General features: G+C 45.8%; 1 protein-coding gene across 5 annotated transcripts in view; it reads left to right on the top strand.

Annotated features, from left to right (window-relative positions):
* Positions 1-23,112, top strand: part of LOC119437396 (protein zer-1 homolog) — a 166,690-nt gene that overhangs the window by 66,091 nt on the left and 77,487 nt on the right. For all 5 annotated transcript variants that reach the window (XR_007465025.1, XR_007465026.1, XM_049660495.1 and 2 more), the window contains 3 exons: positions 2,796-2,957; positions 10,761-10,851; positions 11,652-11,722. Coding sequence is in view for 3 of the 5 variants with exons in the window: in XM_049660495.1 (XP_049516452.1) it covers positions 2,796-2,957; positions 10,761-10,851; positions 11,652-11,722 (324 nt within the window). In the remaining 2 variants the exon portion in view is untranslated. The remainder of the gene's footprint in view (positions 1-2,795; positions 2,958-10,760; positions 10,852-11,651; positions 11,723-23,112) is intronic.

Below are 23,112 nucleotides of genomic sequence, written 5' to 3' on the forward strand. Positions count from 1 at the left end.
TTAACCGCCAATGCCTGTTTAGTGGCTACTTACTGGCCGGAAAAGAACTACGTCATGATGCTCTCAAACACACGCACTCAGACAGGCTTTATTTGCGGGTAGGCAGCAAAAAATTGGTGGTCTTTACTTGCCGTTGTAGTGGCCTTGCTGCGACGACGACATCTTGGAACTCCATAGGTCCGCGAGCCAGTTTGTCCATGAGGCCCCGCTTACTAACTAAATTAACAAGTACGGTGTATCGCGTGCACAGGTAAACATAAACACATCTTGCTCGATGACCGCAGAAACTCGCTGTCAGAACGCTAAGTGAGGAGGCGCAGCAGCAGCAGCGAGCGTGCCGTCTCTCTTCAACGCTAACTAGACGTCGAAAGCACAGCGCGTACAAACCTACCGGCACTAGTTGCACTTTGTCTGCAGATCGCTTTGAAGATGAGAACCGCGCGGGCGCATACTTCTTCCACGTTGCTGATCGCTTTCAACATATGTCCATGCGGCGCTTGCACAGCCGCCGCCGAAGTTAAACCCCCCTTCTCGCCTCCCCCGCTGTGCCTTGTGCGCGTCAGAAGCAGCGCGCTTCTGCCCCGCCTTTCTCCCTCACGCGCGCGAGATTGAGTTGGCTGACCCTCGCAAGTTTTCACTCGCACGTACAGCGTACGGTGCGTGGCGACGATGTTGCTGTGTTTGCACTTTATACGGAACCTCAAAGCAACGTCCACAGTGACGACAGAGATGCGCTTCGCAATAAAATGTGCTTCTACGAGGTCACTACTTGAATTGGATTCGATGGTGACTAAAGCCCCTCTATCTTACCGAAGTAGCGCCATTCTTGGATCTTGCCGCCACCGCGCTCACCCCGGCGTTACCTCCTTGCCGCCTCCTGTCGCCCCAGCCTCCTCCGCACTCCCATTGGCCAATCCGTGTCACGTGGAAGCACGCGTTGCGCTTTTGTATATTTTTTTCTTTCCAGCATGCTCCGACCACCATTCTCGGACCTGTGCGACAAAGTGCTGTACGCGCAAATGGATCAAACATGTTAGAGACAAGAACATCATTGTGATGGCGTGCTGCTGTGCCTTCAGTTGCCGCAACCGACAAGGCGAGGGCAAAAGGCTTTTTTTTTGTTTGCCATATCCGGCGAGCGCAAACGCTTGCTGCACACTTGGTAATGCGCCTTCTCGCATCGTCGTGTTGCTGCGTCCAAAACGGCACTATTAAGGCCAGTTACTGACTGACGAAGCAAAATCACGCCTCAAAAACTGCTCCGCAGGGCGCGATCGGAATTTTCTGCCGATTTCCTCTGGTAGCGCGTTAGCCAACTGTCTCGCTACTGCAGGGTCGACATGAGCGGCGCCACTGCCGAGATTGCGCTGGCTGCGCCGAGCAGGACAATGGAACGGAGGAGGAGGGAAGTGGTTGGCGCTACTTTTACATTGAGGGGCTTTAACGGCGACAGTGAGTTCGCACCCCCCCCCCCCCCCACCAGCGGCTTCGCGTTACCGGGAGCCAATCTCGAAGGCCATGTTTTTGGGCACGGCAATCGGCAATAGCTGTATGAGCAGGAAATACGTCATGGTGCCCATGTTTTAAGTTCACTATCGCTGGCGACTGTCGTCCGTGTGTCGCAACTTGAGAATCGAACGTCTGGGCACGTTAGATTTTGCCAATTTTGTGCCTGTGCATGTAGAACAAAAAAGAAAAATAGTACACACTAACCGTTTGGTGGGCAATGAGCGACTATGGCTTAAGTGGTCAGCCACTTAAGCAACATAGGGTTCAATGGGGGCTGGGTGGGGGAATCTTTGTGACTACATTTAAACCGCAATTACACATTAAGCGGGTACGTATTAACGAGTTTTGACTGTATGCACATATTTTACCATAGCTTGTTTGGGGGGGTAGGGGGGAGCACACTCTGCGTGAGGCTAGCGCTGAAGGCAAGCTCCGGATCTAGCCACACACAGTCGTGCCGGCATACTCCTCAAACCGTAGCGTGTGTAATCGCAGCTATGTAGGGTTCGGGTGAATAAGGAAGCCAGCGGTATCAACTCAACAATATTTATTGTTGCGGGCAATAAGGCACACTTGCAGAGGGAAGTCCACTCTGTAATAAATGATAAATACAGCATGCCTCACAATCATATCGTGGTTTTGGCATGTAAAACCCCAGAATTAAATCCTTTTTGTTAAGTATCTGTTGCAGTCAAGTGGAATATTTGCTCTCTGAGCAGGTCGAAGTATGTATTTTGGTAGCAAATATGTCAAATGCTCAGCACTAGCAAATTGCAATGGTACATTCTAGATGTGTATGTACATTTAAACCAGCAGCTTGGCTGCCTAGCGGCTGGCCAGCCAATGTGCTGATTCCGGGTGAACACGCTGATCTTGTGGTTCCATATTAAAGACAATGTCAAGCTTGTGTTTGTAATTTAGTGTACATGGCAGGTAACTTACCTGCCATGTATCAGCACATGGCAAGCTGCTGTCGGGCTATGAAAATATAATGAAGACTTTTGCAGATTTATTGGAAGCATCACACTTGTGTTTCTTTTGCATAGACCTGGTCACAGCTTTTTTCCTGCCTGTATCAGCGTGTAATGTTATAGCGAATGTATGATAAACAACAAAGGCAGCATCATGTTGCATGCGAGTGTCATATGTATAATTAATACCGGTATTTCTGCTTGTTCTGGAGCACTCTTGTTCCAGGGTCTTTTGTGCTATCACTCGTGGATTGAAATGTGCGAGGAGGCCCATTTTGTGAGCCTGTGCTCTTCCCTTTTGTTGGTGTTTTGCAGCTGTTCGACTATGAGCGGTTGGTGGACATGCTGCTGTACATAGTGTCCCAGTATGACCAGGATGAGTTTGTTCAGCGCATTGGCATCTACTTGCTCAACTCGCTGGCCTGCCAAGTCGACGGTTCCCAGAAGCGCCTTGTTGGTGACAAGGGAGCCATCGGGGTACGTTTTTTTTGCCTCGCCAAATGTGTCCGCCATAATGAAAGAGGAGTGTGAGCACGTCCCGCAAAGACAAACGATAATTGTAAAGCCTTGGTATAGTACACCGGAATGTCGTTTTCATCATCATCATCAGCAGCCTATATTTATATCCGCTGCAGGACGAAGACCTCTCCCTGCGATCTCCAATTACCCCTGTCTTGCGCTAGCTGATTCTAACTTGCACCTGCAAATTTCCTAACTTCATCACCCCACCTAGTTTTCAGCCATCCTTGACTACGCTTCCCTTCTCTTGGTATCCATTTTGTAACTCTAATGTCGTTTTATTCCATTTCAGTTACCGTATTTACTCGATTTTAATGTGCCCTCGATTGGTAACCCACAGCCATTTTCCGTGACGACAAAAAAAAAGTCCTTTACAGTACCGCGCACCTCATGCTTTCAAACAGAAATACAACTTTCATTTGGAAAGCAGATTTCCTCCCGATGCACCGAAGTTGCGATAAATAAAAAAAGTCTCAGTTTCACCCGAAAGGCGAAGCATCGAATGCAATAGCAAATGAGTAGACCGCTATACGAAGTAAGGATAGCCGTTTTATCGGCCGTATATAAACTTGTTAACATTCGCTTACTAAATAGATTAACAAGCATGGTGTCACGCGTGCACAAGCAAACATGAACACATCTCGCTCGTTGACCGCGGAAACGAACTGTCAAAACGCTCGAGTGACGAAGCACAGCGAGCGAATTGACCTTCATGCTATCATGCCTCTCGCTTCAACGCAACCTATAAGCGGCGAAAACACGGCACGTGGCGGACTTTCCCCGTTGCAGATTGCTTTCAGGATAGGGTCAAGGCGATTGTATCGCCAAAGTGGATCGTCACAGATTACGTCCTGCTTCGGTCCACTGAAACCGTTCCGTGCTGCTTTGCTGGCGAAAATCTGTAAAAGTAGCGCCACTCCACTTCCCTCCTCTGTTTGCGCCAGTCCCGAACGCGTTTCGGATTTTCCGAACGCCCATGATGCAGTCCGATTTGCATCCATCTCCGCACACATGATCACTTTCCTTTTAAATGCGGCCTCATGATGAACTCCGTACTTCATGCTGATAGAGCAGATGCAGAAAACGTGAAGACAGACGGTAGACTATTGCCTAAGCACGTGTACTGCAGCACATGGAGGAAGCTACGGTAGCTAGGCTTGAAAGTAGCTAGGCTCGACGCCCGTGCGAGGCGGCCATTTTGAAATGCCAACGACTATATGGTAATGCAGATTTAGGGTCGTACTCGATTCTAAAGCGCATGCAATTTTTGGACCTGTTTTATCGAAAAAAAAGTGCGCGTTAGATTCGAATAAATACGGTAACGGAAGTCGACTGTACTGCTGAAACTGGTGGACCATCCTCTCCTCAGCTGAGACCTTGCTCCATGTGACTTTACATTGCTTTGTCATGTAATGTAAAGAACAGGCTGAAAGGAAAGTGGTGTTCCGATGAGGAGGACCATCTAAGGGCTTGGGATGATGACTGTGCCCAGCTTCTTGAGGAAACATTGGACTCATTTGATGACTGATTTGATGACTGGTCTTAAAGGATGCAGAAGTGAATTGACTGGGGCAGAAAGTATTGAGAAAGAATGTTAAAAAAAAAAGCTTTATTGCAATACTTTTACAGTGACCTTGTTTATAATTTTTTTTTTTTGCCATGCTTAGCATAGATGTTCATTTGGGATTGGTAGTTATGAAGGAGTTGCTGTAACGGCATTCTACTGTACTAAGATTGTTTCATTGTATGTACATTTAGGCTGCTTGGTAACGTAAGCTGCTTGAGACTTAGAACATCTGCACTGTAAGGTGGTGCCACACAGTAAGGGTGTATTCTCTGTTGAAACTTTGCTGTAACTTTACTGTGTGGTGTACTGTGTGGCACTGCCCCAAAATAAAGGTGTATCCACACTGGCAATTGACAGAGGTCACACAGCTGACTGCAACTGGCGACCAAGGAGCAACTCGCTACTAGCTAGGTACACATCGGAAAGTGCAACCTGCGAGTCGCCACTCCGAAGTGTGTCATTCAAGGTGAAAAATTCTCATGATTGGTTCTGTTCATGCGCTTGCATTGCTTTCACATTGACCATAAGTTTATATCTTCATGGTTATAAACAGCATTAAAAAACAAATACTCAAAAGATAGGACACCAACGGAGACATTTGTGCCTGCATCTTGTTAACCTCCTGTAGGCAAAAACTTGTCATCCGGACTGACAACTATGTCCGAGTTCGACTGCTGTTGCACATATGGTTGCTGCTCTTCGTTTCTGAAATTCTCGGCATTTTTGTATTGTATTCTATTAGCAATCTTGTTGCGACCATCTTGGAATGGCAGTGTTACATCTGGCAGTGCAATTCTTGGCAAAGAAAATGTGGCAGTGCCATTGTTCATAGGAAGCCACTTAAAAAACAAAGCGTGTTTTGACCACCTGCTCTTGAATTCCATTACTGATTTGTTCAACAGCAAGTAACTGACCCAATACGGAACCTCCATCATTTGCCAGTGTGAGTGCACTTTTATGAAAAATGTTATTTCTCGAAGCCAGTGCACATGCGAAATATGCAGCACAAGCAAACAGTGCATGTTGGCACATAGGAATATCATAATAGGATGCCTGGGAATTGTCACACCTCTGCCAGCATGCTCACCAGAGCAACCAGTGGTTGTCTTGCTGTCCACAAGACCAAACTCGCCGCCCATCACTGGGTGCTCAAAGGATGGATCTCGTAGATTGTTTTCTGCACACAATTTTTATTGCATAGGCCAAAGTGCAACATGTAGTGTGATGGGCGCCCGACACAGGCAATGCCTGTATTGTTATCACTAGCTACAGCTAAACAGAGGTGGCATCTAGACTAGAAGTGTAAAAGTAAGAGGTACACCTGTGAGCATATGCACCAGTGGCTCGCCAAAAAAAACAATTCATTCGTAACCAAGACTCACAGACTGAAATAGATGTGTGCACAGGAAAGTTTGCCATGCCACATTTGGAGAGTAGTCCTCAATTTCAAGTTGACCACCTTACGTGAAAAAAAATTGGTTTTATCGTGGAATATTTTTGCTCATGGGTGTACATTGTCCACAAGAATACCATAGCTAGGCATTGTAGGGTGTTCTAGTTAACATTAGTCAAGCTGTTAAAAGACAAAAGAAACATACTGTTATGGGAACAGCGGTGTTTGGTAATGAGTAGGGATGGGCGAATATACGGTATTGTCGAATATTCAATCGAATAATTCTATATTCATTATTCGCTTCGACTCGAATTCAGGTATTCGATATTTTCGTATTCGGCGCTCCCTAATAGGCAGCCAGAAGCCACAGAGGGACGGCCGGTACACATCTCGGAGGCTATGCTTCACGTTGCGGCTGCCATACCTCAACCATAAATCTCGAAGGCTATACATTTTTGCAAAAAAAAGAGCCAGAAATGTGTGATGCAAAAGACCAGAAACGGCGCTAGCATACAACCGAAATGAAGCGGCAGAGTCTGCATCGCCATAGTCATCAGCGAAAGTTGTACGTGAATTGTGCCTTTATTGAGTTTACCGCCGCGCATAACAACGCACTGGCCGCGGGATTTCATAGTCGCCATCAATGATCGCGTCGATAGCTGCCACGGTTTCTTCCGCAGCGATTGTGGCAAAAAGTAGTTTCGTTTTGACTCAATAGACATGTTGGCCGCATGCCTAAAAAGCTGCATAGTGGCCATCCATGATCGCATAGATAGCGACCGCGATTTTGTCTGCAGTTGTTGCAGCGAACGGTAGTTTCGTTCTGACTCGGTACGTGCGTCGGCCGCGTGCCTTAAGCACCGCAAAGTCGCCGTTCATAATCGCGTCGATAGCGGCGGCGGTTGCGACAAACAGTTGTTTTGGTTTGACTCGGTGCAAAGCTGTCAAGGATGAAGAGCACCGTCTACATCGCGATGGACATGCGATCTGTTGGCGATCAGCTTACTGGCGAAAAAATAATCGGGATATGCGCGCGGTAGTGCAAAGCGTGTCGCAAATGGTGGCGCGCGCCGCTGCCGTGCTGCAAAGGAAGTCGTGAGGCCTCGATCGCCTCTGCGAGAGCCAATCAGTCACGAGATGACGAGAATTGCAGCTTCCGCACTGCTTTTGTGCAATATAGCAAAATGATTTGCTCATCCATTACACTAATAAAATCGTGCTGACTTAGTAAGCATTTGCTTATTGTTTTCTGGGTACCCTGATAATTCGGCATTCGGTTAATTTGGACATTTTTTTTCAGTCCCGTGAAATTCGAATTAACTAGGTTTTGCTGTAATATGTGAATTATTCGAACTATTCGATTTGAAATTATTCGACCAAATTCACTATTTGCCCATCCCTAGTAATGAGCTTTCTGCCACCAGGAAGATTGTGTACTAATTACTTGGCCAATAGAGAAGATTGTTGTGTGGCAGTTGGTAGCCTTGTGTGAGAATGTGAGCTCTTTCCATATTCATGTGCATGGCTATTTTTCTTAGACATTTTGATGAAAAGCATGAGTGTTTACACTGTGTGAGTCATTTGACATGTGTAGAAGCAGCTTGAAACATACAAACAGCTAGAATAGACCCTTTGGGCGTACTGCCAAAATCTCGAAATCGGAAAATCACAGGGCCACCGTGAGCCACGTTATTGCTGAATATTGGAAATAGGCCTGAAATTTTTCCTAATTTGTTACTCTTGCACCAGAAAAAGAAATTTGATTTGACTAATGGTTAATTTCTGTGACAGTCATCCATCTAAGGCTTAAATTAACTAATAAATCGAATATATGTGCAAGTAAATTTTTAAAATTATATGGCTTGTAGTTTTTTATTGTAAACAGGCATTGTTAAACAATGTATAGGTGGAAATTTGTTAGTTGGTTTGTGTGGTCGAAGCACTGCTTTGTCATTGTCAGTCGGTAGTGATGGGTGCTAGCCCATAGACAGTCGGATGACGAACATCGAAGTAAACTGTTTATTGAGTGGACTTGGGGGTGCCCTCAAAACTTAAGTACACTCTGGTGGAATTCATGTCATGAAAGACAGGCATGTAAACATGGACACAAGTAGGAATGAACAAGGTATAGAAATGCCAGCTATCAACTCAGTGGCGCACCGACGGGGTTTGTAACTCCCCCCTCCCCTGTGCGGCCGAGTTAACCCCCCCTTTTGTTTAACCCCTTTTCTTTCCTTGCGCCTTTGAGTACTGCAACTAAGATGTAAGACGCGCAGTCGTATGCACACTCGCAAACTTGAGCAAAAAGCACATTTTTTGACAATTTCCCGTGGAGAAATTGAAATTAGTGCTGTTTAGATGGTATTGGCAAACTAAGGCACAATGTCACCCCCCCCCTGGCAGAGATCGTGGGTGTGCTACTGTATCAACTGAAGGGTCTCATAGTGGTGGCAATGAAGGAAGACATAAAACTTGTCTGCGCAGGCTCAAGGAGAAGGAGCACCAGCCTTCCATTCATGGACATGTGTGGGCACTCGAAAACAATAACTGTTCACGAATATTATTCGAATATTATGCTATTTGATATTCAGTTCGGCTCAAATTTTGGTATTTAAAGTTTTCGAAACCAAGAAATGATCGTATGTCTCTGCATCTAAGCTGTAACCTCGATTTCACCCCCCTAGGGGGGGGGGGGGGGTGCGTGGAAGTAAAGGTCAGCGTTTATAACTTGCAGCAATAGCTGCTTACAATGCTAAAATCTTTGTAAAACAGTCTCCGTTCACAGATGCACAAATCATTCATGTCGTACCTTCGGCCAGCGGCTCTGTTCCCCACCTCTTCGGCGACGTGAGTGGCAGAGAACATTGTTCTTAAGGGGGTTTCACTGCAGTGCAGGCTGCGCTTCCGTGAAACCGCATCTTGAAACGAAATTCGCTCTGCCATGAAGCCACACCTCAAGTCTAAATTCGCGTATAACTCTCACTCCAATTTTACTGCTAACCTAAAAAAAAAAAATCTTTGCTGCGTGTTTTACGAAGCAAAGATATGGTAAACTTAAAAACATGTATAAATAACAGCTTCGTTTTTTTTTTTAATAAGTCGCATCGTACTGCTCATAGCCAAGTCAAGGCAAAGATGAATTTGTTTACAGTCGCCTACTGGTTTCTGCACCGGCTCGTTTATTCAAAAATATTATTAGCAACGGCCACGCGGCTTCCTCAGAGCTGTACAGCCTCTGTTAATAGATGTGCATTGACACAGCACTAAATTGTAACTTTGGTGGGCAACGCCCAGCGAAATGACGCTGGTTACGTCTAACAGCCAAGGCAGGTGCTGCGACGGTGGTCGGCAGACCATCACGGGAAACTTGCCGCTCGTCAGTGATTGGGCCCTCTATCATGCATGCGGGCCAGACTTGGGACCACAAAAGAGGCGTGCATGCCTACTAAGTTCATCTGTGCACGTGCAGAAAGGAATGCGTTAAGTTTGTGCAGTCAAGGTTGCACTTCACAGCATCGTGATGGCTCACGATGGGAGGACGTGAAACGCTCCCATGGCCTCAACCACCACAAAATTTTTAGTCAGCTTAGGGGCAGCAGTGAGCAAGAAAACAAGTTTTCTGTGTTGCTGGAATTGTAAGGAATGTTCAATTTGCACTTTTGCATGAAAATAGCTGAGTAACGACACTTAAAATATCAACTGACTCCAGAGATGAACCTGTTTCCTTTTTTGTAAGTAAGGAACGAACTTTTTCGTGGATTTCTTGACATCTGGCTCTTGCGTCATGGTTTTATATGAATCCCACAACTATTCTATTTGCTTCGAAATTATTCGCCACTAATTACGATTTTGCTTCGCATTGAACCAAACAAATAAAATTCGCACTGGCCTGCTGTTCAGGCATGACAGTTCCTCTTTCTTCGAGACAATCTAGGGCTGAGTTAGAAGCATACTGTTCAGACATAAGAATGAACAATTGTGCCTTTTGGTTGAGGCACACTCCTTCGTTCTTACGTCTTAGCGAAACTCTGCAGTCTGCAAAGTTAGGAGTAACTTGCAATCGCGACAGTGTAACGAGAGGTTTGACGGTGTATCCAGCAGTTAGCAAACATTTATGCCTAATTATTCTATGGCAAGTTGTCGCCACCAGGTTGACGGCGGCGACGTGCCTCTGCATGGTCTCCGGGGAGCCAGAGCTAGGTGGCATGAGAGAGAGAGATCCGGGAATCTCAGCAGCAGCGCATCGGCTAGTGGTTGCTTCCATTCAGATGGCGACTCAATAAAAGATGTGGGACACAGTTTGCTTCGTGCCTTCCCACAAATCTCGTTGATTGATGTAACACTCTGTGTTTTTGTTCCTACTTGTGTCCATGTCTGCATGCCTGCCTTTGGGTAACATGAATGACTACCAACTTGCTCAGCCTTCAGTAGTTCTTTGGTGGCAGGAACCATGTTTAGTGGTTGTCAAATCACATGACAAGACCATCATGTTGTCTCTTATTTATAGGGGCATCATCATACTTGACATATCCCATCAAGTCTGAGAACCTACTATAGCAAATTGGTAGACTCTGATAGGATGGGCTGACCTTTCTACGTGTGGCTTTCACATACGAGATGCATGAACATGCTGATTTCGTGAGCGCATCTTTCGTAATGCCATAAGTGTTGTAACACACAACAGGTTTAACCTCGCAAAACAAATGCAGCAATATTTCTGTGTGAATTGTAGCGAGCTCAATTGCTTGCAGCTGGAAGTCAAGGTATTGCATCTAATAATGGGTAATTTTGCTACTTGCAGATAATGCTTCAGTTAATTGACGGTCGACTGAGGACTCACACGTCCGATGAGGTCATGGAGACTGCGTGGAGCACCATGTGGAATGTCACTGGTACTGTTTTGCTCTTGTGGTCTTTTTTCTTCGTTGCAGGCACGTCACGTGTCACTAGGTGGGGTTACAACCATTCTTGAAAATTGTTAGCCACTTGGAGGCAGGTATCAAATATACGAAGGGAATGCGCCTATTAGAAAAGAAAGCGCTAAAAAAATGGGACTGAACTAAAACACACTGTCATGTGTCTTCTTGTATAGTCCTGTTTTTTCGCGCTGTTTGCTTTCCAAGTCATGTACCAATTTGCTCACCAACGTGTGTTAGTGCCTATCAAGTCGGGCTTTGGAAGATGAAGGTTGAGAGATTAAGCCTGAATTGCCAAACTTCATGGGGCAGCAGGGACTAAACAAACGAGAGTCGTATGTGTTGTGCTGTTTTGAACTCTTGGATGATGCAAGTTGAAATGGCTTGTAGTTAAGTTTGGTTTGTAAAAGCTGCCTTTGCAAAGTGTTCTTTTGTCAGGCTTTGTTTTTGACTGTGATAAGCCCTTCAGTATTTAGATGCAAGCTGCTGCTGGCAGGAATTTTACGCTATGCAGGTTTTTATGCAATGGGGGATGCGGACTTCTGGGGATATAAAGATTCAAATTCTGTTGCACAGATCCTGATTATATGGTCTGGCACACTGCCAAGGGAAGTCTTTTGCTTTGACAGGAACATCTTTTCATTGGGTTGTCCTTTTCTTTTCTACGTACCTCTGTAGATCTTCAAAGCTTTAAGAGTGTAGTTGTGCAGCTGTGCCACTAACTCTTTGAGGTGGTGTGCAGAAAGCTCACTTATTTTTGGCATACTCGTTTGCAGACGAAACACCAATCAACTGTGAGAGGTTCCTGGACGGTGGGGGAATGACATTGTTTCTTGAGTGTTTGCGGGTGAGTTGATTGCACTGACAGCTGCATTTTGCCCCCAGCAAAGATGGAGCCTTTAGACTGAGAAAAAAAAAATTGAACATTGCTGTGATTTTTCAGAGGCTGCTAGCAAGATAGTAAAGGGGCAGCAGTCATAATATGGTCTTGCTCCAGCACTTATCGTCTGGTCTTGCTCCTTGTGTTCATGCTTTCAGAAGTTGTTACCCACATCATACTTCAAGAGCTCACAATTTCAATACATCCAGATCAGAAGAGTTAAACGTACAAGTTTATTGCTCATATATTAATCTTTTTCATTATGTGTAGCAATTACTGAAAGGTACCGTATTTTCTCGCATATAACCCGCACCAAAAATTGAAAAAAGTTGTTTAAAAAGTGGGGGGTGCCGGTTATCTGCGAATATTCGCGAAGGGAGGGGGTGGGGATCGGCTTCACGGCAACGCACGGCCTGTCATGCAGAGTCCGCATTGTCCGCATGCCTTTCGACATCGACGTGTGTTAAGCCAATAAGAGGCCAACACAGGTTATAGCCAGATCCACATCCATAGTCTGGCCAGTGGATGGCCGACGGTCTTTACGCCCTCCCACCGACGGGACGCGTGTGAAGGCCAGGAATTGAACTGCAGTGCCAGTGGATCGTAGATGCGTGGGGGATGATCCTGGCTGATATGGTGCGCAAAAGCTTCAAAAACTGTGCCATAAGCAACAGCTTAGATGGTTCCGAAGACGATTACGTCTTTGAGAGCGGCGATGAAGCCTCGGATGACAACAGTGAATCGGATGACAGCACTGACAACGTTGCGGCAGTCGTTTTTAAATAAGTTTGTTTAGAAAACAAAATGATGACTGCGCCTAGTTGTAACTTCCTAGACCGCATTTTTTCAGATAAGCATGCGGGTTATACGCAAGGTTATTTTTTCTTTTTCATGGAGTTCAAAATTAAGGGTGCAGGTTATGTGCAAGGGCGGGTTATATGCGCGAAAATACGGTATTATGTACTTTCAACAAAATGCATCCCCATTAATTTTTCTTGTCCTCACCGTAATTCCCACTGGACTGTTTAGTATGTGCTAGCATTTGCTGGAACAGACTAGGAGAGGGGAATCGCGTGTGTTTAGCACCGGTGAACAGCAAGTCCAAAGAGCATGTTTTGGGATGTCCTGACAAATCAACTGCACATCTGGGACCTTAGCCAATGGCTAGTTGAAGACCATCCTGAAATTACAAAATTTATCTATAACAAGTAGAGAAATGTCTTGCAAAACACTTGGGTATTGTCTTGCGAGACACTTGCATTTTTTGTATTGTGCAAGCCATTTATGTTTGGAACTTCAAGAGCTGGAAATTTTATTGCACAATAAAGAGCATGTATGCACTGAATCTGACACCTCAAGCCAGAAAAATTACATTATGAATCAGCTAAAAATGTACTTGATGTGCTTATATCAAAAAGTAAGAGGTTGGTTGGTTTTGAAAGTTCTCAGTTTTTACAGTTGTAAATAATGAAGCTGTACAATTTTAACATGAGTGAATCATTGCCTAAATAAAATGAAGCAGTACCAGTTGAATGTCGAATGAAGTGCAGTATTGCTCATGTACTGATGTTTTGAGGTATCCAACGCACAAGGTATTCAAAATGCCTTTACTGTAGTGTTATGACCTTCGGGGTATGTATATGTGTGCAACCTAGCTTTGGAGTGACTAACATTCTCAAGGCTAGCCCCTGTATTCTAGAATGTTCCTTCATTCGAGACTCTACAGACACTTTGCAGCACCATGACATGGGCATGACCTTATTCGATCACATGGGAGGGTCAGCGGGAGTGGCCTTGTATTTGCAAGGTTGGCAGGGGTCAGCCACATTACAACAGTATGGCTGCAGACAGGGCAGCATACTTTTGAAATCACGGATGAACTGATGTTGACCAAGTCAGCAATGTGTGTACTGATGAAGTATAAAACATGCAGTTATTCAGTCATCTATGATTTTGACCCTTTAGTCCCGAAATTAACTATAGAAAAACTTACCAAATATACAGAATTCTTTTATGTAGCCATGTTTTCTGTCATTCGGATTCTGAAAATATATTACTTGTTTATTTTTTGGTTAAAATAACAAAAAAAAAAATAAAATTAAAAGCTGCTCCCGAAGGCAGGTTTCCATCAGTGCCGACTGTAACTCATCTGGCGGTGGTAGCACCAGAACATTGGGCTTAACAAGCATGACTCCTCATTGGTGGTATTGGTACAAACTCTCTGATGAGTACAGCGTGGGATTTGGGGTTAAATGATTAAGGATGAATATAAGGGTTAATAGTGCTTTCACTATGTGGCCGTGAATATGTGCGTTAGTGTTTTCTGTTAAACAAGTTGAAGTTTGAGACGTGCTGGGCCTGGTGCAGTAGCTCTCTAAAACTTGTGTTATGTGCCCCGTGTTCGCACCGCTTATGTGCACATTAACCCCATAGTGCCTTGGATGAGGTGGGTTCGTCCACGCGTTTCTGGTAAAAATGGCTAAGGACTAGCTATGCTCGTCGATGGTACATCTCATTTTCTAAAGATGTCATGGATGAGGTGGTTCCGTCTCAGTGCTTTGTCGTGGTTCTTCTAGATGGGAGCACACAATCCACAGGGCAGCACAAGCAGGAGTGAGTTTATTCCGGAGGAAGTGAAAAAAGTTGGCAACTGAAGTCTCTAAAGATGGTGCCCCTGGCAGCTCAAGCTTCATTGGCTTCTTCGCGAAAAAGAAAATCTGACTTCAGCGAATAGCTGAGTAATTCAAATGAAGTGTGCTGCTCTTTGAGTGAAGGCAATACCGAGATTCTTGATACACTCGGCTCGTCTTCTGGGAGTGGCGCTTCTGATGGCTTTGACGTCACAAGGCAGTGGTGCGAATTTGACATAAAAAGCCCCTGCATTCCCTCCTTGGATCCAATTTTCGGTGTCCCTAGGTAAGACGTTTGATGTGGCGAACATAGGTGACCCATTGGAATATTTCACTGTGTGTTCTCTGCAGGCAAACATAGAATTTCATATTCTCTTTTCATACCTATCGTACGGTATATGTTACAGTTCTGTTAACCTTCAATTTTGCAATAACGGTAGATATTTTGAATAACTAAACATTGTCTGGAATGTATTTTGTAAAAAATTCTGCCATAAAGAAACTTGGCCATTTTTGGTCAAAATTCGAGATAATAGTGTGGCACGGAACGGGTTAATGCATTCTCTACTTTCCTATTCAGCTGTTTTCTGTGTTGCTGACGGGAATTGTCCTTGTATCTGACCCAGCCAAACATATGCTCCTGTGCCTTTATACACTTATCATTGTTGCAGCTAACGAAAAATGTGAAGTTTTGTCAGTAACTGTCATTATGGATATATGGTTTTAAGGACTTGCACACTCGGAATACTTTCAGGCGTCTCTTTTACAGCTATACAGTACATCAGTGAAACTATGCACATGTTGGCAAGCAGACACTACCACGTAATTTGTTGAGAACTAAAGCACTGTTGAACAATGTTTGAATAGTAATTAACTGACCGGAAGGGGCACATTTCAGAGTACCGTTGTTTGCTGTGTCTTTGTATGGGTAAAAATATTCTGCTGTGCAGTTGATCATCTTCAATAACTACTGTAGGCAGCTATGTCGTTTCTTGGATAAACAGTAGACTTCCGTTAATTCGACTCCGAATAATTAGATTTTCCGGTTAATTTGATCCCAAATGAAGCTCCTGGCTGGCACCCATGCATTTCTATGGGCCCAAACTTTCATTATTTCGATGCTAAAATTGACCTTCGCCGAATAATTCAAACTTGGCCAGTTGGCACGCACGCGCCTGACCCCTATGGTGACCCCAATGGCGACTCCTTTAGTGGTAGATCTGGATGAAATTGGGGACAGTGAGTGCATTGAATGCATGTCATCTCCCATCGAAAACTCCTGTTTCCGCCTGTCCTAGGAAGATTTTCAAGCAATAATGGTTGCTCACAATGTTTGATTACATTATTTACCGAATTCTAACATGCACCTTTTTTCTTCTTTTTTTTCTGAATAAAATTGGACCCAAAATTGCCTTTGTGGTGCAATGCTAAACGAAACCAAAACCGCCTTCGCGGCGTTTGTTTTCTTTACTGCACAACTCTGGTGTATTGTGGCGAAGCTGATGTTAGGAAACTGGGTGCCATCGTGCAACACACATTAGACTGTTGCCCCAAATATGGAGTGCACATTAGATTTCTGCTTTATTTAGGAGCTTTAATGTTTTCCCTGCGTTAGTTTTCTACTTTATACGCATATACAGCGGGTGCACGCTTGATTCTGGGGTGTGTTAGAATCGGGCCTAATGAATCGGCAGTGTGTTCTGCCATTTTTTCTGTATCTTGTTTAATTTGACCCACCTGATAATTCGATCAATTTCATTCGTCCTGACAGGGTCGAATTAACGGAAGTCGATTGTATCATGCAAGGTTGCAAGTATATTTGGACTTGATACTGAAGGCGAGCTAGGTCAGAAAGCCAGTTTGCACAATGCCAGTGCTGCCGATCCTTGGGACATGACTACAGCAGGGGAGGTGTCTATTGCCATAAGAATTTGTTCCTAACATATTGCTATGAAAGTGCTACATGCACAGTTGTATTGAATATCCATGTCAAAGGTGCAGAGAGTGATGCAAAATAGTTCTCGGGCCGCTTGCTCATTGCTGTGGTAACAAACAAAATTGCGAGCAACGATCCACATGATGTGGTCAGTATTTTTTCTGCTGGACAACTTGCACTGCTAGATTAGCTTTCTCACTTGTGCATTCAGTGCGTAAATAACAGCCAGTTTTGGTGCAGAAGAGGCCTGTGTAATTCGTCCACAAACACGCTCTGTTCCCATAAAGGCCTGTCTGTCTCTAAACTCGGGACGGTGCAAATTTTTTTTTTTTCCTGGCTTGCCACATCTGATAAATGCACCACAAATGCTCTCAGCCAGCAGAATGAATGCCGTGCAAGGCTGCTGCTCGCCACGCATTTCGGCCTTGCACAAGGCCACTCATGGACGCAGGCACAAGCAGACTTGCAATGCCATCTTGTTTCAGTTGCACGAACTGCTCACTGCAAAGCGTCTGTACCTCAACTGATGGGATGCAAAAATGCCTGTGCTTTGCTTTCACTGTACGGTCTGTTTCACACTTCGAGGAAAACTCAGAGCGCCTTGCAAGGCGCTCAGAGTTTTCCCCTAAGTGTGAAACAGATAGTACATTTAGGAATGCCATGCAGTCAGAATTCATTTGGAACCCTCCACCATTGTAGCTCACAATGCAGTTTTCAGGCAGTTCTTTTGTCTTTTAATGTACAATGCAGTAGGTTCTGTATGTGAGAAGGTTCTCTGTCTTTTATTTTTGTTTTAGCTGTATAGAGCGAGTCTATGGTTGAATTTTTTAGGAGTGTTGCGAATACCGAATACAGTCAAACCTTGTTAATACAGTGTAGACCGCTTATAACATAAGTCGCGGGAGTTGTAAAAATCCACGCTATAAGCGGTACCGCGTTATAACCAAAGCATGTTTTTTTCGGCTTTTGCTTATGCCAAACGGGCAACAACACAAACGGGCAACCCACCTTTCAAACACAATTTATTACATATTCTACCCACACACATGCAACACAATCGCAACACAGCACAGTAACCAAGTTCTCCTGACAGATGTGGCATCAGCGGAGGAACGCTGTTATTTGCACCTGGAGACTGGTCTCCACGCGCACGCCCACGCTCCCATTCCTGGAAAAAAAAAAAAACGAAAAAAAAAGGAGTGCCCCACCGTTATCCCCTGCACTCCGTGCACCCTGCTTGGACTCTGCTATCTAGTTCACTCTAGACCATCAGTTCTCAAGGTGTTTTCCTCGGAACCCAGGGGTTCCGCGAGCCACTGATAAATATTCCCTGGTTCCGCGCTCGCCAAGTCCATGTCGCCATAGTCATCAGCGAAAATCGTACATGTCAGCAACACCAGAACGCTTTGTGCCTAATTGTGCCTTTAAAGCCTTTATTCTTGCATTTGTCGCTGTTCCGTTTTGACTCGGTGCAAGCGTCGGCTGCTTGCCTTCAAATATGCGTAGTCACCATCCATTTCAACGCGTATGCGTAGTCACCATCCAGATTTCAACGTTTGTGCACGCTGGAGATGAATCTGGGCGCAAGGTTTAAACTTGCAGCTTATTCTGAAAAGAAAGGGAATAAATAAATGAAACTATGTTTCATTTATTTATGAGAAATCTAAGTTGCACATGTTACGGTGGGTTACGTGAGCCTCAGCTAGACGACTGGCCACGGCCGTCTGGTGTTGAGCGATCGGGCAGTGACAAGACGCTCTCGCTATGCTCATAATTATCCGCCGACTGTTTCCTGACACCTTTTGTGCGGTCCCCCCCTCCCATTCTTAAAATTATTTTCTGTTACTTTACTCACTGTCGCACGCTTCAACATTCACCATTCACCGGATTTTTGAACGGCGTGTCGTTCCCTAACATTCCTATATTTGTTTCTGCGAAGACTTCGAGGCCAATATTCACCTACCTGCACTCCCACCTGTTTGTTTGTGGTTTCTTAGCTTCCCTGGCCCAGCACACCCGTCCTTGACATATCTTGCCGTGAGCAAATGAGCGTTCTGTAAGTCTTTCTTGTCGATGCTCAACACATTTAGCAAATGTAATGGTATCTTCTCCACAAAGCAGTTACTAAACTAATGGTGGTGCAGTTAATTTTGCAATCAGCATGTCATCAGCACTGCATGGTTCCAGCTATGATATAGGCAGTCTGACCTGAACCGATTATTTTTAAAATTTTGCACGTCTGAGAAAACTGGATCACGGTTCCGTTTGTGCCTTTACATATTCTGCATCTCATAGCAGCACACACTGCACGACTTACCGATTCACAAGTTCAAATAAAGTCAGCCTATCACCTGCGTTCTCAAACGCGCTCACGATCTACAGGTGCATTGCAACAGTCGTCTTATTTCTTCGGCCTACCACGCGGACTTCCCATAGCGCTAACCGGCAAAAGCTCACTGGTTCAAGAAAACGGAAAGATTATGTTTCTAACGTGACTTTTTGGAATCATGAGGTTAGTGGGCGCACAGATGTGAACAGTTTGCGCAATTTGAGAACATAGAAAGAGCCTGAAGCTTTACCGCGGAGTGAACTGAATTTCTTGTCAAATAAACACACACACAGGTTAATGCAAATAACCGATTCCTTATCGCGCACAATCGACCACTTACATACACAAAAAGGGTGAACAAACATCGCCACTGAGACAATTCATCCAAATGATCGCACATGCCACGTACAAATTCATAAGGCATCGCCGAAGATGAAATTGTTAACAGTCCTAACAATCTCCCTGTGAATTCATGTGAGCGCTCGCGAGATAACGTAATCCTGGCTAAAACAAACAAGGAAGGAAAATATTATAAACAGAACAATGCTTATAGGCGGGTCCGACATTAATCATATGGGCAGCAGGGAAAAAAATATGCACAGCGAGTTTCACTTCGCTTGTTCAACTGGTAGACGACTAGGGAATTTCGGTCTGCATTCTGGGTACATGAAAGAGCTAGTTTTGGTGAGCAGCCCAGAGTTGCCAGCATGGTGTTTTCTATACCGCTAACCTTGGACGATGTTGCGGTCAGCATTTAGTCTCGCGCCTTCAGAGCTACAAGGTCACCGTCAATAGCGGCCGCGGTTTCGTACCGTACCGGTTGCGACAATCGGTAGTTTTGCTTTGACTCAAAGCAGAAATGTCAAGGATGAAGCGCACCATCTAGAATTCGTTGGCGACCAGCTCAATGGCAAAAATGTCAAGCAGAAACTTCTCTGGGAGTTCTCTATGTATGCGTAAGCATTGTGCCACTTGCTCATCTCCACGCAGCCTGGTGTCATTATCAGTGTTAAGACACTTGATCCGACCAGTACAAACGGCAGTGCTGCGGCAACTTGAACTGGTGCGGACAGAGGCACAAGGTGCATTGATAACGCAAGCAAAGTACTGCAAGTGGTGGTGCCATGTGCGCTGATGACGTTCCGATTATCATAAGCCGTGCACTCTTTATATCGTTGTCCACACGTGCCGAACCATTATGAACCGTGATCAAAAGACTTCGGCGGCGGCACCGACCGATCAAACATACTCTGGTACGGTCGCGTGGACCGTATCTTAAAAGTGATTTGCGAAGCGGACAGACAATGCTGACTGATGCTAACTTGGCACGTTGTGTTTTCCCCGCTTTGCTTGCCCTTAAGCGCCAGGCAGCCAGAAGGTAACGTCTCTCGCTGCTGCGGGCTCTATCTTGAAAGCGAGTTTTCTCGTTGTGTAAGCATAGAAATGCTTAGGCATTTAAAAATAATGTATGTGCGCGCGGTAGGGAAAAGCGTGCCTCAGATAAAGATGTGCGTTGCAAAGGAACTCGCAAGGCCTTCGCCGCTGCGAGCGCTAATCAAATACGTGATGCCAAAAATTGCAGTTTCCGCACTGCTTTTGTGCAAAATGGAAACAGGTGTTGCGGATTCATTCAGTAAATTAAAGGCGGTTGATGTAGTAGGCATTTGTTATTTTTTTTTATGCCCACGATAATTCGACATTCGGTTAATTTGGCCATTTTTTTTTTTTCGGTGCCATGAAATCCGAATAAACAAGGTTTTTCAGTACGCAAAGTAGAGCCGACACTAATTCCAATTCTAATGATAACAAAAGTCCCCCTGTGTGATACGCTCTGAAAACTCATTCTTTATATAAGAAGAAAGAGTTTTCAGTGCATATTGCACAGGGAGACTTCTAACCTTTCATCACAAGAGGTCTTAGACTTTGCATAGTGTAAAACCTCGTTAATTAGGATTTCACGGGACCAAAAGAAAATTGGCCAAATTAACAGAGTTTTCAGGTGTAACGAAGAATATAAGTTCGTTTTTGTGGTGTGCCTTGGTGTCATGCCTTGGTAGCGATGCTATCTTGTCTTGGGTCATGACAATTGCACCCAGTTTGCACCACGTGGGTTGCACATCACCATCAAAATAGCCTGTACACCCTCACCGTTGCCCCAAACATGTTGCACGCTACGCCCAGCATCATTACTGGAAGGATGGGGGGGCGGGTTCCTTGGGCACTAGCTGAAGCTTAGCAGGGTTTCCTGGGGCCAACATGCTTGAGAACCCCTGCTCTTGACGCTGCTATAGCGATGAAAATGCGTGCCCTCCTTCCTCCAAAGTCTCTCGCCCTTCTCCTCCTTTTTGTTTCGCTTTTTGCCGCTGGTTTCTACGCGCGCGGCCATGCTCCGACTCCTGAAAAAAAAAAATGCTGTATGCTGCTGTACGACATGCTGTATGTGCGAGTGAAAGCGCGCTAGGGACGCGTGCTATCACGGAGAGCGAACGTACGGCGGATAGCAAATGCGATGACTCTCGTCGTGCGGAAGGCCGTCGGGGGATGGGAGGGAGGAAAGGGAGGCGACGTTTAGCTGCGGCACTCAATGCGTATCTTGCGACCGGGCGCAAGGGGAACTGGCGACTCAATCTCCCACACGAAAGGAGGAAAGCGCGAAGGCAGCGCAGGAGGGAGGGGGCGTGGCTTTCTCTGCAAGCCACTGCGTACTTTGCGCGGTTGAGGGCTGTCGCACGCACCGTATCTTGCTAGCGATCTCCACACGGCTCTGACCTTTGTATGCGCTGTGCTTTTGCCGCTGAGTTTCCGTTGAAGTGATAGACCACACGAACCTTCGGTCCCTGGTCCTGCCGCGTTTGCTCACGCCTGCGTTTTGACAGTGCTTGTCTGCCGTCGTCGAGTGCGATCTATTCATGTTTGCTTGTGTGCGCTGACACCATGCTTGTTAATTCAGTTAGTAAGTGGATGTGGCCAAGTTTATGCTGGCGATATAACTACTATCCTTACTCCGTATACTCGACTAGTAAATTTGCTTTGCCTTTCGGGGAAACTGCGATTTTTGTTTCGGCTTCTCGCCGCTGGTCTCCACGCATGCGCCCGTGCTCCCACTCCTCCGCGTTTGCGCACCCGGCAACCGTGCGGCCGTGCGGGCCGTGCTCAACGCCTCCTAGAAAAGGCCGTGCGCCAATTTCATGGTCGCGCGCTTAAAATAACCGCACTATAACCGGTATTCTGCTCTGCGCGCCTACGCAATAAACGGTCCGCCTATACATTGAGTTCTATGGAAGATATATCTGTGGTCAAAAAAACCCACGCTATAACCGGTCCCGCGCTAAAAGCGGTTACGTTATAAGTGGTCTGCACTGTACGTAGTTGGCTGGGAACAACATTTAGGTACGCACTAAACGATGTACGAATTAACCGCCAATGCCTGTTTAGCGGCTACTTACCAGCCAGAAAAGAACTACATCACCATGCTCTCAAACACATGGACTCAGACAGGCTTTATTTATGGGTAGGCAGCAACAAACCGGTAATCTTCACTTGCCGCCGTGGCGGCCTTGCCGCGACGATGGCATCTTCGAACTTGATAAGGCTGCGAGCCAGTTTGTCCATGAGGCCCCGCTGACTAACTAAATTAACAAGCATGGTGTAATGCGTGCACTGGTAAACATGAACGCATCTCGCTCGATGACTGCAGAAATTAGCTGTCAAAACGCCGAGTGAGGAGGTGCGGCAGCAGCGAGCGTGCAGTCTCTCGCTTCAACGCAAACTAGATGTCGAAAGCACAGTGCATATGAAGCTACCAGTGCTAGTTGCACTTTGTCTGCAGATCGCTTTGAAGATACCCGTGTGGGCGCGTACTTTTTCCATGCAGCAGATCGCTTTCAAGATACGGCGGCCGCCGCCGAAGTAAACCCAAACCCGTCCCTTTCTCGCCTCCCCCGCTGTGCGCCACAGGAGCAGCGCGCTTCCGCCCCACCTTTGCCTTTCTCCCTCGCGCGCGCGAGATACAGCGTACGGCACGCGGCGACGATGTTGACGTGTTTGGACTTTATACGGAACCTCAAAGCGACGTCCACGGTGACGGCAGAAATGCGCTTCGCAATAAAATGTGCTTTTGCACGGTTACTACAGTCGAATCTCGTTAATTCGAACACGCTTAATTTGAACTGGCGGTTTATTTGAACTGACGCTGTGGTCCCGTCAAAGTTTTGTGTATTTCAATAAGCGAAAACGCTCGGTAATTCGAACGCAATAGCATTTGCGACGGGTTAATTCGAACATACCGTGGACCGACAATGCTCTCAGCAGCGCGCCAAATGACTCGGCAGCACCTCCGAGCGGCATTGCTCCGACACCGCCATAAAGCAAAAGCTTAGGAGAGACCCCTTAATGCAGCGGCGGAGGCCCAGTCCGGCTAACGAAACTGCCCACGCCGGCAAATGCTCGCTTCCCGATAACG

Source organism: Dermacentor silvarum, chromosome 1 (genome assembly GCF_013339745.2).
Source record: "Dermacentor silvarum isolate Dsil-2018 chromosome 1, BIME_Dsil_1.4, whole genome shotgun sequence".
In the NCBI taxonomy this organism is placed as follows: Eukaryota; Metazoa; Arthropoda; class Arachnida; order Ixodida; family Ixodidae; genus Dermacentor; species Dermacentor silvarum.